At 31.4% G+C, this 19,799-nt stretch overlaps 2 protein-coding genes across 2 annotated transcripts; one reads left to right on the top strand and one right to left on the bottom strand.

The window, feature by feature from the left end:
- Positions 1–5,569: 5,569 nt before the first annotated feature.
- LOC110627213 (V-type proton ATPase subunit C) lies at positions 5,570–10,432 on the top strand. Its single transcript, XM_021773497.2, has 11 exons — positions 5,570–5,797; positions 5,924–5,992; positions 6,240–6,367; positions 6,469–6,568; positions 7,139–7,206; positions 7,275–7,416; positions 7,820–7,936; positions 8,163–8,288; positions 8,989–9,072; positions 9,162–9,241; positions 10,049–10,432. Exons 1-11 carry the CDS (start codon positions 5,684–5,686, stop codon positions 10,149–10,151), a joined length of 1,131 nt encoding a protein of 376 aa, XP_021629189.1. The 5' UTR covers positions 5,570–5,683; the 3' UTR covers positions 10,152–10,432.
- A 2,055-nt stretch (positions 10,433–12,487) lies between these two features.
- On the bottom strand, positions 12,488–18,712 carry LOC110626878 (mitochondrial phosphate carrier protein 3, mitochondrial). The gene is made up of 6 exons (XM_021773043.2): positions 18,282–18,712; positions 14,513–14,874; positions 14,386–14,429; positions 13,299–13,513; positions 13,084–13,208; positions 12,488–12,921 (listed from the first exon to the last, which is right to left on the bottom strand). The coding sequence occupies exons 1-6, from the start codon at positions 18,582–18,584 to the stop codon at positions 12,852–12,854; spliced, it is 1,119 nt and encodes a 372-aa protein (XP_021628735.1). The 5' UTR covers positions 18,585–18,712; the 3' UTR covers positions 12,488–12,851.
- Between the last annotated feature and the right edge of the window lie 1,087 nt (positions 18,713–19,799).

Below are 19,799 nucleotides of genomic sequence, written 5' to 3'. Positions count from 1 at the left end.
GGGAAATTTGGGCCAAATCCACTTGGGGAAGGATGCGTTTGACGAGAACCCAAGGGGACAAATCCTGCCCGGAACCCGTGAGGGTGAAGGGATGTTAAGAGCTGTTCACGGGGCCGGAGATCACGTCCGGGCCGTGAACGGTAACAGTGCCGGGGATCACGTCCGGGCTGTTACAGTTTGGGTGTGTATTGAGTTTATGAATTTGTTGTTTGTGGAGATTTCTAAATTATAGATTATTGCTCGAATGAAATTTGATTTTACATTTAATATATTTATAGAATTTAGTGGATTAACTTGTATTTAGCTCATTGATAAAATTTAGAGTTTAATTTCTTATATTATTGTTTGCATTGAAAATGAGAAGAGTGGTGAGCAAGCTTGGAATTCTCGGTATTTCCAAGGTAAATCAATGGTTTTATTGTCCCAAGCAAATTATGAAATCTGTGAATTGGAGAAATTTGAGTAAAAAATTATTTATGACCCAATTAAGACAAGAAGTTAAAATCAGAAGTAGAAACCTATGAAGATGAAGGACGAGGTGGAGAGACATGTCCTTTTGGATGGATGAATTTTGTTGGATGAGGATAAATAAGTTAAGGTTATTTTTAAAATTTAAAATTATTTCTCTCTTTTAATTAACAGTTTTATTTTTTTTATTAATAAAATTCTTAATAGAAAAAATAAATAGTTGTATTTTAAGATAATGAGGGATGTTTTAATTGTCCTTATCAATAATTAAATAATAGTATTATATAAAATTAATATTATATTTAATAAAATAATCCAACTATTTTATTTAATTTGTATGTCTAATTATGATATTTTTTATACTTTTATTATATATGTTTATTCACATGGATAATTACAATCAAAATATCTTTTAAATGAAAATATTGATATTTGTTATAGGTTATAGAAAATAAATAGGTTAATATACGAAGTAAATATTGATAGATGAGTCAGTTACTTAAGTTTGGGATTGTATAATTATAGGCTTGATTTTTTTTTTCTGTTTAGATACCGCCTCTCATGTATAAATAGATTGTAATCTCTATTATAAAGTACAATACAATATTATCTTTCTACATGTTATCATAGCCTCCCCATAGATATTTAAATCTTGGAGACTTACGACTATTTATTTAGGTTACCAATAAAGGGTAATATTTGAAAATTTAGGATTTTGTTTATTTGGGTTACCCATAAAGGGTAATATTTGAATACTTAGGCTCTGTTCATTTGGGTTATCCATAAAGGGTAATATTTGGAGAGACTCTATTCATCCGGTACTGTTCACGGGTACTGTTCATTGGAGTTGTTAACAGGGACTGTTTATCAGGTACTGTTCACGAGTACTGTTTTTCAGATCCTTTGTTTATTTTGATTATTTTGGGTTGGTTGTTCTTATGACTGAAGTTAAAACCACAATAACTGATGTGATTTTTGTAATGATTAAAATCACGAAATATAAATTAAATAGATTTAATTTTTTTGGATTGGAGTAAGATTATCCGTATTTATTTACAAAGTATTAAAATGGATGATCATCTTACCAAGATCTTCCAACTGATGAAACTCGTAGACATTGGATAAGGGATGATGCTCGTTTGTTTATGCAGATTCGAAATTCTATTCATAATGAGGTGATTAGTCTTATTGTGGATTTGATAAAAAATTAATAGAGTATTTAGAATTTCTATATTCTGGTAAAGGGAATATCTTCCGTATTTATGATGTGTGTAAAGTGTCTTATTGATGTGGTCTCCCGTTCTAGTGTTAAATCTGAATGGCGAGCCATGTCACAAGCCATTTGTGAAGTCTTGTGGGTACGTCAACTATTGGAAAAAGTTGGGGTTCATAAATTTGGTGTCTGCTAAGTTTTGGCTTGATAATCAAGCAGCTATCCACATTGCCTCCTCCAGTATTTCACGAGAGGACTAAACCCATCGAAATTGATTGTCATTTTATTAGTGAAAAGGTCCAACAAAAGATAATATCAACAAAATATATCTGAACCGAAGAACAATTAGAATATATTTTCACTAAAACTCTAAATGGGATTCGACTTGATTATATATATAACAAGTTGGCATGATTAAACTTAATTTTGGTTGTAATCTCTATACAATAACACAATATTATCTTTCTACAATATTAAAATTTAATTATATAAAATTAACTTAAAATAAAATTAAATATAAAAATACGATAAACTATATGTACATATTATTTTATTACTTTTAGTAAACATATTCACATATAAATTCTTTTGATATTTAATAATTTTATTTTATTTGATGGTAATATATTGTGTTAATATCAAATTAAATTTTTCATAAATATTAATATATTTAGTATCAAATAATTTCACTAAACTATTAATAATAATATAAATTTCATTCAAAAAGATATCTAAATTTATTTACTGCAATTAATATTTTTTAAAAAAAATAAAATAAATATCAATAATTTTTTTAATAATAAAAAATATTTTTATTCTATAAATATATGGATTGTAATTTTCACATAATAAATTTTATAGCTTTATATTTTTTTTTAATCTTGTTACCAGTTAAAATTATTCTTTTTTATTGCCATCAATAAATAATTTTTATGTAACTTTTTGAATTACCATGAGTATTCCATTTTTTTTAACATATATATATATATATATGAATATTTTTTTTAAAGAAAAACTACGGATTGTATTAATAAAATTTTATCAAATAAACAGAAATATCATCACAGACAGAGAGACGGTTATACTGCAGTTAGAGTAGTATTATGATTTTTACCAAATAAGGAGAATTTATATTGCAGTTAGAGTAGTATTATGATTTTTACCAAATAAGGATAATTGCCTATTATGTGCTAACAAATTAGTATTTTCAAAATTGCTAGTTGATGCCCATTCTGTCACAATTTCCGGCGGAACAGAATTGCCGGAATCGCGCAGCCACAGGCAGGCTTGTGGGTCTCTGGTTCCGACGAACAAGTGCTATGAGAAAATCACCTCAACCAAACTTGATATCTTCTTTCTTCAACCTCAGCCGCAAGTCACAAAAAGCCTCCACATGACCCAATTTCCCACGTAGATGGCAAAAACTAGTCAGTTTTTTCTTCAACCTTAGCCGCAAGTCACAAAAAGCCGCAAGTCACAAAAAGCCTCCACATGACCCAATTTCCCACATAGATAGCAAAAACTAGTCAGTTTTTCGTATTGAAACTTTATAGTAAACACAGTACCATCATCTCCAACAAACTTCTTCCGCCATTTCAAATGTTGCCGAATGTCCAAACAAACTTTAATTCTCATAGGGCTCGGCGACATAGCTGAAACATTTCTCATATCATACTCTTTTTAGTGGCCAACAAAATTCCCGACCAATTTAGCCAACATCTCGTTATAATAACCAAAAGGAGGGTATTTAATCAGAACTCAAAAATCAGAATCAGTTAGAGGGATATGGAGAGGATTTTAATTACCTTGTATCCCTTCCAAACAAGCAAGAATCGATTGTATAACCAAGATCTCTCATTCCCTATATTTTCAAAATCAACATTATTAAAAAACCGAAACATATATCTTTTTGCCTCTAATTCTATAATAGATACCCTCTAAAGGATGCCATAAATCTACCAAAAAGGTCTCCATATTCTGAAAATTGATTGGATTGTATATGAAAAATATGCCCACCATACCGAAATCACAAGTGACAATTGGAATATCTCTAGAGCTCTTAATAGGGATAACATCTTTTTTTTCATCGATAATCAATTGAATTAAAATATCAAATAATAGTAAATTTATTTTTAATTTTTTTGTTTTATTAATATTTTTAATTCTCACCAATTAAATTTAACTTCATATTTTAATTTATATTTAAAAAATATAAATTTATTATTTTAATAATTATCTGATATTTAAACATGTTATTTTAATAATTTTAATTTTAAAATTAATTTTATTTTATTTTATTAATTTAAATAATTCTTTTAAAATTTTTTAACAAACTCTAAAATTAATTTAAATAATAAAATTATCATCTAATTTTATATCTTTATTTAAAAAAATTTACTATCAATATATGTTATATATATTTTTAAAATTTTTTTAACTAACTATAAAATTGATTTAAATAATAAAATTATCAATTATAAAATAATTAAAAACTATTATAAATAAATAAAAAAGCTAATGGTATTATCGGAAATCCTAATATTCTCTCACTTCTCATTTTTAGTATAAATTATAAATTAATAAATTATATATTAATATTATTAGAGTCCCATTTTATGAATACTTATTAATTAATTAAAATTTATAATAATAATAGAATTCATATATAAAATAATAATTTTAATCTTATTATATTTATTAATTAATTAAAAGTTATAATAATAATAGGATTCGTTCAATTCTTAATTTTCCGTTAAAAAAACATAATAGTAGAATTTATCTAAGTAAATATGAGAAATTTCAAATTTTATTTCTTCAATTTCTATTTAAAAGAAAATAGGATTTATAGAATTAATAATTCTACTTTAATTATATTGAATATATATAAAATAATTTTTAAATTAAAATTTTATATTATTATTTAATTTTTATAAATATTTAAAGATATAAAGATATTTTAGCCATTCAAAAATTTGTCATTCCATTCACACTTGCAACGTTTAATACTCATTATAATATGAGCGAATTATAAATATAATTATTATTATCTAAAAATTTTATATCATTACTTTTTATTCTTTTATTATTATTATTTTAATAATTTTATTTCATAAATTTGACTTTTTTTAAAAAATAAATTTTTAATATTTATATATAACTCAAAAGTTTAAAATTTTTTTTAATGTTAATATTTTAAAATAATATTTATAGTATTTTCTAATAATCGATGATTGTGTGATCTGACTGTTTGATAAGGGATTTTATCAATTAATTATGACCGGCTATTTGATAAGAAATTTTATCGGTTTAACTAATAGGTGATCTTGTGATTACAGACATAACGAGAGTTTATTGAATAACGTATGTTAAACATAATTTTATGTCTAAACTGGATCTATCCTGAAACGAATGAATTTTAATGATGAATCGAATGTTAAAATATTAAAATTTTTTTTTCTCGAATGAGACTGAATTTATTAAATTCTTATCACGTAATTTTATTTTATGGTATTAGCTCATAATATATTTTAAACGATTTTTCTATCATATCTTGTATATTTAGTAATTTCAATATTATTCTCTTTTCACTTTTATATATAATATAAATTATAAATTATTAACAATTTTTTTATAAAAAACTAAATAGTTAAACTTTATGAAATACGTGAACATTAAAGATAAAATAGTTAATTTATTAAAAACAACTTTTTTTTTTCGAAATTAAAAACGACTTGATAATAATTCTGTCTAAAAAAGGTGATGACATGGCCTAAGATTACTGGTCAAAAGAATAATTACTGTAATTACCGTGCCAGAGAGGATTCACTGCATTATTATTATATTATATTTATATATAAATAGTGCTGTGAAAAAGCAAAAAAAAAAAAAAAAAAAAACAATAATACAGAAAGGTGGAAATTTCATCTTCTCCGAAACTACAAGCACAAGCCCCTGTGTAAGCTCTGAAATAAAAGGAGAGTGAAAAAGCTCAGAAGAAGAATAATGGCGACAAGATACTGGGTCGTGTCTCTACCGGTTCAGAATTCTGCTTCCACTCTGTGGAATCGTCTACAGGAACAAATCTCCAAGCATTCCTTTGATACTCCTCTCTACAGGGTTGCTTTTACTTCACTCTCCTCTCTTCTATTCTCTTCTCCACTTCATGTGATCTGATTTTCGATTTCTCAATTTCAATTATCACTCGTTTGATTTTCTTTTCCGGGGATGTTTCTTCCGTTTCAGTTCAATATTCCTAATCTCCGTGTTGGAACCCTGGATTCTCTGCTCTCCCTTAGCGACGATCTTTTGAAGGTAGTCCAATGATGATTTCATTCAATTGTCCTCTTTAATTTTTATGATACGAATTTGTAAATTTTAATTTTTATGATACGAAGTTTGTAAATTCCATACCTTTATATGCATTTCTATTGGAATTTCGGAATGTGAGATCATATTATTCGATTTTGCATTTTTAGATATCAATTTGATTTTTCCCCAAAGAACTAAATGCAATGTTTTTCGTTTCACTAGTTTTTCTTTTGTTCAATTGAATGTGCAGTCAAATAGCTTTATAGAAGGAGTATCTCACAAGATCAGGAGACAGATCGAGGAATTGGAGAGGGCGTCTGGTGTCGAGAGCAGTGCTTTGACTGTTGATGGTGTACCTGTCGATTCTTATCTCACTAGGTAATATACCATGTTTCCATGAATGTTGATGTGAATACGAACTTAAATTCGTTTCTTTTTGTTGGCAAACAATCAATGATTTTTCCTTATTGTGATGATAGGTTTGTTTGGGATGAAGCTAAGTATCCAACAATGTCACCTCTAAAGGAGATAGTGGACAGCATTCATACCCAAGTGGCAAAGATTGAAGATGATCTCAAGGTGATGATTATTTCATGGCTTGAGAAAATTCTATATAGAAATAAACACAGTTTTGCCAGCTGATTTACTTTTCACGTGGTGTCTAGGGAGAGAAAAGTTGCTAGACTTGTTTTATTTGGTGTGTTTTCCCATTATTTATTTTGTTGAATCAGTTGTTTACTGCTGCTTAGGCTGAAACAACAACATGGTTTCATGAATTTGAAGAGAAATTTTGACATTTATGATTTATGAGTCGTTTTCAGTAACCACTATATCATTATTTTTTTCTCATTCCAGCCTAATTGAATCAAATACTGAGACTGTTGAGCTCATCTGTACATGCATTTTGTCGTGTTTCAATTTCCTACTAATATGATATGCTGTGGTTAGATGTAATTATTATTTGTACATGATTGTGAGTGGTTATGGGCCTTAGTTTTACATTCTTCTCTACATTCACTTGTCAAGTGTTTTATTGACTATTTCTCCAAGAATAATCTGGTGATAGCTGTGCAAGGTGTAAATATAGTCTTATGTTATGACTCATGTATAGGATTAGTTTCAGCCTTTATGCTTTGCGTTTTCTGTTAGGTTCGTGTTGCTGAATATAACAATGTGCGCAGTCAACTCAATGCCATTAATCGAAAGCAAAGTGGAAGGTATAAATATCCATTTGATAATCATGGATTCAATTATTCTTTGTATGACTGGTGACAGTCCATTTCAGCTTAGCAGTTCGTGATCTTTCCAATTTGGTGAAACCAGAGGATATTATTACCACTGAACATCTTGTCACCCTGCTTGCAATTGTCCCCAAGTATTCACAGAAGGACTGGTTGGCAAGCTATGAAAGATTGACTAGCTATGTGGTAAGATTTGTTTCCTTTCACTTCTGAATGTGTAATCCAATGGTTGTTGTTATCCATAGTATTATAGTTACTTCAATTCTAATTTTACTGTATTATACTACTATTGGAGTGAAGATACTTGGATGTCGGTATGAAACTTTTATCATTTGAATTCAAATTAGTGGGATAGTCCATGGAATTTTGGGAAGCAGGAAACCCAACACCTGGGTACATACCTGCATCACATACCTGTACCTGGGTCCAGGTATCAAAACTTATTAGGGTAATGTTGTTACCTTGGAGATTAAATGTTTTACGTAAAAGCATAACGTTCACCTTACCTGTTTCTTGAAATGTCTTCATTTGATTTTACTAATTACAGTTTGTCTACTTCATCTCGATTTGTCTTAATTGGCTCTTACAGGTTCCCAGGTCCTCGAAGATGTTACATGAGGATAATGAATATGCTCTTTACACGGTAACACTATTTCACCGTGTTGCAGACAACTTTAGAACGAGTGCACGTGAAAAAGGGTTCCAAGTGAGTATATTTTAGCTTTGCACTGTTCCTTTTAGCTGTTACTTAAATGCTTAAAAGAATAGAGGCTATCTCATATTGATAGCATATGTACTATGGTACTATCTGGCATCCTCATTTGAAAAGTCAGCATGACTAAATGCTTAAATAATCTAATAGTTTATGCTAAATAACTGGATTGCTGGAAAAGTATCTGATTCATGATTGTATCTGTTTGTATATGATTCAGATTCGTGATTTTGAATATAGTCCAGAAGCACAAGAGAGTAGAAAGCAGGAGTTGGAAAGATTAGTGCGAGACCAAGAGAGCTTTAGAAGTTCTCTTTTGCAATGGAGCTATACCAGTTATGGAGAGGTAAATTCCTTCCCTTTCCTTTCCTTCCTCTTTTCTTTTTCTTGGATAGAATAAGATTAATGTTTATGAATTTGAGGATTTTAAGATCTAAACTTGTAAAGAAACATGTTGAGGAATAGTAAATTAAATTGGGGTCAATTATGTTGATGTTGAAGGAACTAAAATGTCTAATACGTGGTATTAGCCAAGGTGCTGGAATTTAATGTTTACTAAGTTCAATAGATGATTCATTCGAACAATGGGTCATATCCATTCTACACCCTCAGCCAAGCAGAAAAAGTACCATATGGTCATTTTGATTAGCCTGCATGCTTTTAATTGTTTTTCATATTGTCAGTTGATTTTCACTGCTCCAACCTGCTAGTACCCAGTCATCTGCAAGAATGAGACTATTCTCTATATGTACTGGTAACATCATGACTCAACTGTCTCTTTGGACTTCAGAGTTATGAAATTTTTCCTCTGCTCGGCACTTGTGTCTATTTTCATGTGACAGGGACCCCTGTCTTTAAAAGAGCCAGATCAATTTATCCGGCTAAATAGGAAAATAGGCCAGGACATTTCATATTATTAGAGTTGCTTGTATCTCTTAGTGTTCTTATATGTTCTGTTAATTTTCTCTATCTATAATTGTTAATTGTTAATTTCATTGCTGTCAATCATTTTTCTCTTTTAAGCTGATCAAGTTTATCTCATGCAGGTCTTCAGCTCCTGGATGCACTTCTGTGCCGTGCGTGTTTTTTCAGAGAGCATTCTAAGATATGGATTGCCACCCTCTTTCTTGGTAAATGTATTCTTTATATTATAATTTTCCATTGTTTTCCTATCAAATGTTTGTTCTTTACCAAGCAAAGGTTATTGGCATAATTTCAGGCTTGTGTTTTAGCTCCTTCTGTGAAAGGTGAGAAGAAAGTGCGTTCAATCCTTGAAGGATTGTGTGACAGTGCAAACAGGCAAGTTGTTTTATACCCTTAAAATGTATTGTCTCACATTTATCAGATGAACTTTCAAATTATTTCCAATTACTATTAAAAACTACCGCTTGGGGTTGACTGATTGTTCGTAGTACTCGATGCACTTCTTTTATGGATAGAGTTTCAGACTATTTGTCCAGTTTTTCAAGATCTTATTTGAGGCAAAACTTTGCAGTCTTGTTTGGAATCAAATTATATTACTCTACATGGTGAAGAAAGGTTTCGAGGACTTCTCTGTGAACACTCTTCATTGTATATTTTGAGGGGAGAGGTTCAAAGTCAGATTTTTATCTTTTCTAAAATTCTGGTTTTTTTTTTTTAATTCCCATATTAAGATTCTGCATTTCTGAGGAGATTTTTATTTTTTGCCGGAAACATTTATGAGGAGATTAAGTAAACAAAATCTTCAAATTCAAGAACAATTTGGTTTCCAGAAATCAATAGGGTAATGCTAAATCCACAGCTCAAAGTGGCTAGGACTAGGAATATGTCCTGAGATAGACAAAAAAAAACGTCTCTTGCTGTATTGTTAGCTGTGTAAATAGCAATGTTCAAATATTTGTATTCTTGTTTCCTAATATTTGTCAATTGAATAGAGTCTGCATTTCGCCTTGATGTGATGTTCCTGTTTCCATAAGCCATATGTAATGATGTTTGAGAGAAACATGTTTTATCTATATGCTCGCTTTACCAACCGTATTACTTCACCTGTATTTTTGTGTTAGTGATGAATTTGATTTTTTGCGCCTGACGGAATTCCTCATCTTTCTTTATATGCTAATGCAGCACATACTGGAAATCGGAAGATGAAGTGGGAGGAGGAATGGCAGCTTTGGGAGGTGATGCCGATAGTCATCCTTACGTGTCGTTCACAATTAATCTCATCTGAACCAGACGGTCCTAAACGTGCAAAATTCCAAGTCCTAGGAATCGTTTAGAGAGCAATAAATGGACAGAAATGATGATACTGTATATTAGTATTTGATAGATCAATTCTTTGTTTTGCATACAATTGGAGTATCTGAATTTATGTGGGTCTCGCTGGTTTATGAGCGAGAGGGGAATTATTTGCAGGGAAGATCAAGTTATTATCAATATTTATTTTGTATTCTAACACTTGAGGAGGTTTCTTCTATCTCCTTCAAAGCAAGTTTATGGTACTTAATTTAATATGATTTTGCAATGTCTTCACTATTTCCTCGCTATGTAAATGGTTTCTTCACATTTATTAATAAACAAGTCTTGGCGTTGCTAAGCTAAGCTTTAAGATAGCTACTCTGTCACACTTGAAGAGGCAAGGGACGCCGACTCTAGAAAGATGCGCGGCGAAAGAGTGGCCTTGGGAATCTCTTCCACAATCTCTGGTTGGAAGATAGATTTAATGTTGAATAGCCACTCTTTTATGATTTTAATTACCTTTTCACATTCAAACATTGAGAAAAGAGAACAAAAATATAGAAAAAGCCAGAGAGCGGTTGTGTAATTTTTTTTCCATGGAGTTTTGCGGTCTTTGGGCTGTGGATTTCTGTCTTTTTTATTTTTTTTTTGAATAGTTTCGTTTTCTCTTACGTTTTGAAGTTCTTTTTGGTTCGTCTCTAAAGTTGCGGGTTTTGATATTTGATTTTTCTAGGTTTATTTATCTTTTTATTGTGTCGGTGTTTTACCAAAAAATTGAGGATCAGTAGATTTCAATGCCAAAATTAGACGGCTTCATGAATATTATAGGTCGAAAACACATGAGCCGATTCCTTCATTGATGGTGCTTGATAATGATTTTTTTTTTTTTTCATAAAAATGAGTTTGGAGTTTTGGTTGATTTATTGGGATGGTGCTCTTCGGTGGATGGTGACGTGGCATGTTCATGCAGTTTGCTTTTGTTTTAATGGTGTTTGTTCTTTATTATGCATGCATAGACTTTTAGAGGTGTCCGTTGTTGCTCGGTGATTTTTTTGTCTTTTGGCTTGCGTGCATCAACTTGGGGTCGATGGTATCAATGGGTTTGTGAGGATGACGTCATGTGATCAATTTTCGGTTTAAATTGATTTTTGTGATAGAATTAATTAAAATTTTAATTTATTTTTTTTATTTATTTTAGTTTAATAAAGTGAATTTTTAATTTTAAAAATTTTATTTATTTCAATTCTGTTTAATTTTAATTAAAAAATTAAAAAAATAAATTAAATCGATTTGTAATAATAATATATTATTTTTAATAATATAAAAAATTATATTATAATTAAAGGTAAAATTTTTAATTAAATTTTAAAATATTAAAAATAAAATGTTGAAATAAAAAATTTATTAAAAATTTAAATAAATTAAATCAAATTAAATTGAATAGAATCAAATTAATTTAATTCAATTTAATTTTTACCTTAAATCAATTCGATTTAATTTTATAAATATTAATATTTTAATTTTTAATTTTTAATTTATTTAATTTAATTCAGTTTAAAATAGAGAATGTTAACATTTAAAAAATACTTAAGATAGCGCTAACCGGCTTTTTAATTGGATTGGATTCTTTTCTGAATTAGGTTTCCATGTATTTTTCTAAATTTGATTTTATAATGTGCTCCAACCTGATGGGCTTTCAATTCAATGAGATAATTGTATGGTAAAAAAAAATTATGATATTAATTTTATTAAATTTCAAAAAATTCAAATTTCATTATTTTTTTCATCTAAATTTAAATTGCATTAATAAGAGAAATTTACGTTCCATTACATAAGATTTAGACAACAAAAAACACAAACCCATTGTAAAAAAAGTCTGTTAAATGCAATGGTTTTTTTGATTTAATCATTGACCTTCAGAACTCTGAAACTGAAACAAAGTACTGGTCCTTCTAACTATCTGTATTCGGTTAAATACGAAATGGTAGTCTTGTTGATGGTAGCATGTACCTTATGTAAAAGGAGACGGGGCTTCAATGACTGCTTGGTTTATACCTGCATTTGCAATTGTGGTTTCTTCCATGGCTTCAGAGTCTGTTTTCTTCAGGAGGCGACGGGCGTATTCTTCCTACTAGTTCAGTTGGAGAGGCAGCTCCTAAATGCTGACACAGCTGGTCTTGGATCACCATTGTTATTACCATTGAGCCACCAATGGGAATCCATTGCTCCAAAGAACATAAAGTATTTTAATCTTCAATATCAATGTGGGAATAAAACACAGTTCACTATATAGAATATGCCAAAAATGAAGGAATAATCAACAGAGCCTGAGGAATAACGAATTTTCATGGAAAAACATATATGTATATCATTCACCAAATTCATAGCAAGGGAAATGGACAAGACAAATTATATCCCCTCATCTGCCCATTATTTTTGGTTGTCCTGACAGAGGATATTGTGATCCTAACATTAAAATGAAATTTCATATACGATCTAACTATTGAATGTATTCATTATAGAAAGATGAAACCAAAACCATCCCTCCAGAGAAAAAAATTAGTCAAAGTAACTCTTGAATGTAAAAGAACTCCACAGGCTTGAGAGGGAGTTGTCAATCCTACTTTTATTATCCCTATTGTTTTCTCAGCTTCCACAGAGCGACACAAAATAAAACTGCTGATTTCCGAAATTACACCTTTGCAAGCTCAGTTGCAGCAACAGCAGGGGCAGCAGCAGGAGCAGCACCTCCAGTGGTTGGCCTGTAAATACCATCGCCCATTAGCATGAAATACCAAATCCAGTTACTATTATTATAATTATCATCATCATTATTATTGAAAAAAAAAAAAAAGAAAAAAAAGCATAAGAGTCTCCAGGGGCACTACTAAAAACGCATAAGAGTCTCCAGGGGTACTACTTACAATCCCACAAAAACTTTGAATGCATCATAGATACCCCACTGTGCTCCAGTAAGAGTCCCAATCATGACAATACGGAGAGGTAGCCCTCGGGTAAACAGACCCCATAAACCTAGCTTCTTCACAGCCTGAAAATAAGAAAGAGGGTGTAAGCAACGGGACAAACTAGTAAGTTCCCAAAGAATCACAATTAAAGACATGACAAAAAGGATACTCACATCACCAACAGTTGCGCCTTTGGCATTGTTGAGGAAAGACACGAGATTATCAGCAGGATGAGATACAATGGCACAGAAAACACCAGCGACGTATCCACCGGCAAAACTAATGCCAAGCTGTAAGGGTTTGCTACACTGGTCCTTAGGTGTGGGGATGGCATGCTTGTAGATCAGCTCAACGATGGTCTCAAAAGATGCAAACTTCATCATAGTATCTGCAATAAAAAAAATTTTGATCTTATTCAAACACTAGTCATTGACATGCAAAAGAAAAACAAAACACAGAACAAACAACGACTTGCAGACTTATGTGCAAAATAGCTTCGTTAGCATATATATATTCTATCTTATTCCAGCACATCAACACCAGGCTCAACAATCACTTGCACCAAACTGTTGGTCGAGCCTCCACCTCCCAAAGGATTTCAAACGATGAAAATCAAACTAGCATAATTTCCCCGCGTAGGAGGATATAATGATTCCCGAAGCATGCAAGATGCAACACAAAAATTTGGGTGGATAGTAAAAGAAACAGAAACAGGAAGAAATTGTAAAGTTTTGAGAAAAAAATGCTAATATTTAAACACTGATCTCATCTGCAAAATCCAATGTTTACTAAGGCTGAGCTACGTATATATGAGATATTAAATAAATGCAATCACATTGTAACACAATCAAATTATTAAAAATTCCTATTCCAAAAGGAAAATCAATAAGAATACCTTTTGAACAATACATGATCACACCACAATTATTGTAAAGGGTAATGAAACCAAATTCCCACTTTGAACATAAACATATCAGGACAATGACCCAGTACTTTTGCACTAGAGAAAAGAATTAACTTTTTCTTTAAAAAAAATTGCAATTTCCACACGAATCACTGCCTACCATATACATTGTCACCAAATTCAGTAAAGTTATAAATAATTATGAAAAACGACATTCTAAATAATAATTAAAACATCAACCATGGATGGAACAGAAAAAATCAAATACATTGAGAAGAAATAGCAAGAAGATCCTCAACTTCCTTTGCAATAATTATGCAGAAATAAAAGCAAGAGTGGAATAGATGATGGCTTACATGGAATCTGACGACCCCAGAGAGGAACGATGCCTTTGTACAACCTGCAAAAATATGATTAGTTAATTACAGGTACAAGGTTACAGATTAAATGAGATAAAATCATTGATGAATTTCATAATCATACCCTAAAGCGCCTTCAGATTTGATAAATTTGGGAAGTCCATCTGCCATGCCTCTAGCAAAACCAGGCTGAGTTTGAACTCGAACTTTTACTGCCTCAAAAGGACAAAGCGCAACATCTGCAATCACCTCAGCAGATGCAGAACCAGCAAGGTAAATCAAGGTCTTGTACTTAGCTGCATTCTCTGGTCCGGCAATGTCAGAGTAGTATTTCTTGAAGAACTCGTAGAATCCAAATTTGCAGGCACCCTGGGCACTATAACCAAGGAGGGTTGGCACCCAACCCCGGAAGAAGCCTCTCAATCCCTGCTCCTTGAGCAGAACTCCAAAACCAGATGAGATGCCTTTGTACTTTGCAGGATCAATCTGATAAGCGATATCCTCTTTAGTTTAGTTTATGGCCTTTATTATCTAATTAAATGTCTAAATTCATGTAAAAAAAGGAAATGATATGAAAATAACATTTCAAGAAGCAAACAGACACTTCAATCTGCAGCATTTATAAATCTCCATCCAGCAGTTCTACCAAATATTTCTCGAAAGTTATAGGAAACATGAAAGAGAAACCCAATACCAAATATATTCTAATATTTCAAACTCTAAACCCGTACCATTTTGGGCCATAGCTGATTTAAAAAAGGTGCTCTTGCTATCAAATATTCAAACCACCAGTACATGGACATGGGACAAACTGGCCAGCCTGTAAGATAATTAATATTTTATTCTGGATTAATGACGTATACGCACAACAAAGTTTTTTTTTTTTTTTTTTTTGGAAAAGAGGGGAGCATCAGCTCAAAGAAATATGCACAACAAAGTTGACAGAAGAAGAACACCGAGGATTTGCAACAATACTTTTATAAAAATATTTATTTATTTATTTTTAATATATAATTAATATTTCATAAATATTAAAATAATTAATTTATGGAAACTTTTTTATATATAACTCACAAGCATGGGAAAAACATTTAACACTAATATCGAAAATTGAATACTTCATATAAAATTTAAAAAGACATTTTTAGAATATATGTAAATTATAATATAATAAATATTGAAAATTTTTACTTAAATAGTCTAGTATTAATTAATTAATTTATTATATTAATAGGTATTAAATTTAATTAAATTTTTAACCACTCAAGGCTCACTAGTCACTATTGACCTATCAAGTATCAACCCAATTACTCAGCTGGGTCAAAATGGGTATGTTTAATAATATTGGATCTAAACCATAATTATGCACCCTAATGAAGAAAGTATGGGTAAATTATGCACCCTAATGAAGAAAGTATGGGTAAATTACTATCAAGCCTTTGTAGTTTGCCAAAATTAAGCACACAGTTAAACATTCATATTTTGTAAAATCGAATTCTTTAGTTCTTCTACCCAAGAAAATGTTAATCAACTTGTCTTAGCATTAAATAGGTCTTGTTTAACTTTTGTAATTTAAATTATTCATACCATTTAATCCCAGTATTTTAACATTCCTAACATTTAGTTCCTCTAACCCCAGTTGTCAAAATCTTACGTTGATTCAAATCAATTTCGCAACAAATCAATTCTAATCTATAGGGAGAATCTTAAATGTACTTGAATCTTGCGATTCTTGATTTGAACTAAATGATTCTCAATTTAATTCTACATTCTAGCTATTCAAATATATAGGGTAAATTGCAAATGTCACACCCATTCTCTAATCTGCAGAGGCGGATATGACCCGAAAAACTGACAAAACTTCCCCTGATTTTATACATATAAATACATATAACCTGCTATAAGTTTTTAAAATATTAAAAATATAAGAGAAAACTATTCGAGAAGCTTAAAACATGTCTCACATCAACCCCCGTTCTTATCCTACCCTCAGGTACAGATGGATTTGTGGTGTATTTGTGGTGTATAGTGATGCTTCTCACAAGGGTTTAGGCTTTGTACTCATGCAACATGGGAAGGTGATAGCTTATGCTTCTAGACAGCTTAGACCACATGAATTAAATTATCCCATCCATGATCTGGAATTGGTTGCAGTTGTGTTTGCATTAAAGACATGGAGGCATTGATCGGGTTGAGAGGAAGGAGATTTGGATTAAAGAGAAGGAATTTTTTTTTGTTTTTGAAATAACAGAGCAATGCTCTGCTTGCCCCCTGCTTCTGCTGCTTTTCTTTTTTTTTTTTTTTTCTCTACTTCACGCAAATGAAGGCTCTGGAAGAAACCAGAGCCTTTAATGTTTTAATTTATTATTTATTTATTTATTTATTTCTTTATTTATTTTATGGGCTATTTATTTATTTATTTATTTATTTTTATGGGCTGGGCCAGGGCCTGATAGTAAATGCACCTGCATTATGACTAAATTAAAAGAATCAACAGTAAGTCAAGTGAATTAATAAGAATTGATTGAGTCTTCGCCTATGTATAAAGGGTTTGTCAGACTTTATATTTTTAAAATTTAAGATATCCTTCATTTTTGCCATGAAAGTGTAAACAAAACCTATCCCTTAACTATTTTTCTTTCACCACCCATTCTTTTCCCTCTCTCTTTCTTTTCCTTTTTTAGTTAATTTACTTAATTAATTATAGTTGTCATGTTATGACAATTTTTATTAATAATATTAAAAACCTGCCATCTCTGTTTATTATTTAATTATTTGATCAAATTTAAATAAGAGTTTCAGCATATATATATTGATAATTATTGTCTATAATTCCATAGTTCATAATTTATAATATAGAACTATATAATATAGAAAACACAAATTAGTCTATAACAAAGAATATTTCTATTTATATAAATGATAATTATAAATTTATTAAAACATTTCATTATAAGATATTTTTTTACTAATTTCAGAACATATACGATTTTTAATTCATTTTAGAATTTTGATCTATTCTATTCTCATAGATTCTTAATTCATAAACTGAAGATTTCGATGCTCAATTAGACAACTACGCCTCTAACCAAGAGTAAAACATACAGACTGACCTTTTCTATAGAAATCTAATACAAGAACTAAACCGCTTGATTTTACAAGATACAAGAACGTTTTGATTGGATTTTAATAAATAGAGACTATGACAAAATATGGAGACCTAAACTGATTTACCCAAAATAATTCAAACTTTCTTGTGTGAAATGGTCAAAACAAATAAATAACAATAGAATAGAAGTACAAAGGAATGTAAAGTCATCATAAGATAATATCAACCATATAATAGTCAAGCAAGATTATGGAAGTAATTTCGTGAGAGATGAATACAGGTAGAGCCTAGAAGAACAATCTACAGGCAAATTACAAACAACTCCATAAAAACTGCCCGTAGCACAAGATAAGCAAAACACTGAAAGGAAATAAATCCATTTACAAAGTTTTTTTTAAAAAAAAAAATTCTAATACAGATCTGTTCACAGGTCTAATATTATAGGTAAATAAAAAAATCTAGTACTTCATTTTCTAAAAGAACAAAAACCACAACAATGAAATAAAAGGAGAACTACACCATATAATTCAGGCACAGAATGAAAGCATTAAAATCCCGATCCAAAAATAATGCGATGAATCCAAGCAAAAGCGGAACCTAAATCTCAAACCGAGTAACGAAACACTAAAATTAAACCAGCAGAGATCAAATGCTAAAACGATCGATCAAAATCAAGCAGCAGAGAGAATCAAAACCAAACACAAAATATCGACCAATAAAACACCAAAACAAAGCAAAAAGATAGCAGAACCAGAAAATGAGCACAGATCTAAGGAAAAAATACCTGCATATTACACTTGACAAGGTCAAGAGGAGTGACGGCCATATGAGTAAGTCCACAGCTGAGAATACCTCCTGCAGTACAAGCAGCATAGAAAGCTGGAGAGTACATCTGGATCTTCCCAGGCTCGCTGGGAGCGGGGATCACGAAGCTGCTGGTGTTCCTCATGAGTGACGGCGACGGCGAAGGGGAAGGCAGGGTGGAGTTAGAGTGGAGGAGTTTGGAAAGTGTGAGGGTTTTGGGAGAGGAAGAGGCATAGAGGAAGCTAGGGATTAGGGACTGGCGAGAAGAATCGGTGAGAGCCATTGAGGAAAACGAGGGAATTTGCAAGGGAGCTAGAGAAATGAAGGAAGAGAAATTGGCGTTCTCTGCCAAGTCCCTCGCTGGCAATTGCTGTAGGAGAAATGGAGCTGGCCTTTTCCGGTTTTATTGGGGACAGCGGCCCTACCCTCGCGTGCTTTATACGAGATGTTACGCTCTCACGTCGAGCTTATTTACAACGGTAACACTGTATGAAAAAAATTAGGGTAAACTATAATTTAGTCCCTCTGGTTTAGTGAAATGTAACGTTTCGTCCCTCTGTTTTAAAAAACCTTCAATTTAGTAACTGTGATTTTTAAAAACTATGCCATTAGTCCCTCCCGTTAGATTTTCAGTTAAATCACTGTTAATTTTAGTTAAAAAGACTAAAATATCCATTCTCTCTCCTTCTCCTTCCCCTTCCTCTTCTTATTCTTCTCCTTCCCGATCTCCTTCTTCTGCTTATTTTTCTTCTTCTCTTTTCCAATCTTCTTCTCTTTTCCGATCTCCTTTTTCTTCTTCCTCTTCTTCTTCTTCTTCTTCTCCTTTCCGATCTCCTTCTTCTTCTTCTTCTTCTTCTTCTTCTCTTTTCCAATCTCCTTCTTCTTCTCTTTTCCGATCTCCTTTCTTCTTAAGTTCCTTTGTGATGAATTACTCAACTCTGCTCTTGTTCGTCAGCACCTTGAGCAGTGCGTGGAAACTACAACTGAATTGCAGCAGAAATTGCGGTCATTATCAATGGAATTGAAAAATCTTAAGTGTAGGGAAGAATTTCTGGCTGCAACAAGTAACTGAGCACACGGGTGAAATTTGCCACCATAATAACATGCAAGAACATGTTGGGAAAAACTCTTCAACTCCTTTAGATCATCCAGGACCTTCTCTCTCATCAGACATGAATATTCAGGATGTGGAGAATGTGCCTTCTGTTGCTTTGAAAGAGTCACAAGCATATTGTCCTGAGTTGAGCACCATTAAGGATGACATTCTTCATCTGCAGAATCTGATTACCAGCATAGAATCACAACTTCTAAAGCAAGCTACGCGGAGGGAGTTTCTGGGCAGTGATTCTATAGGTCGTTTGTATTGGGCTTCTGCTACACCTGCTGGGCATGCTCGGGTTGTTGCTGATGGGAGTTTGACTTTGCGGCTCAGGAAAATATCAGATCATAAGGGCCTATCAGACAATGTTTCAATTTTCAAGCATTCTGCTTCACTTGG

The sequence above is a fragment of the Manihot esculenta genome, chromosome 11 (assembly GCF_001659605.2).
Source record: "Manihot esculenta cultivar AM560-2 chromosome 11, M.esculenta_v8, whole genome shotgun sequence".
Classification (NCBI taxonomy): domain Eukaryota; kingdom Viridiplantae; phylum Streptophyta; class Magnoliopsida; order Malpighiales; family Euphorbiaceae; genus Manihot; species Manihot esculenta.
This window is presented reverse-complemented; position numbering and strand designations above follow the sequence as displayed.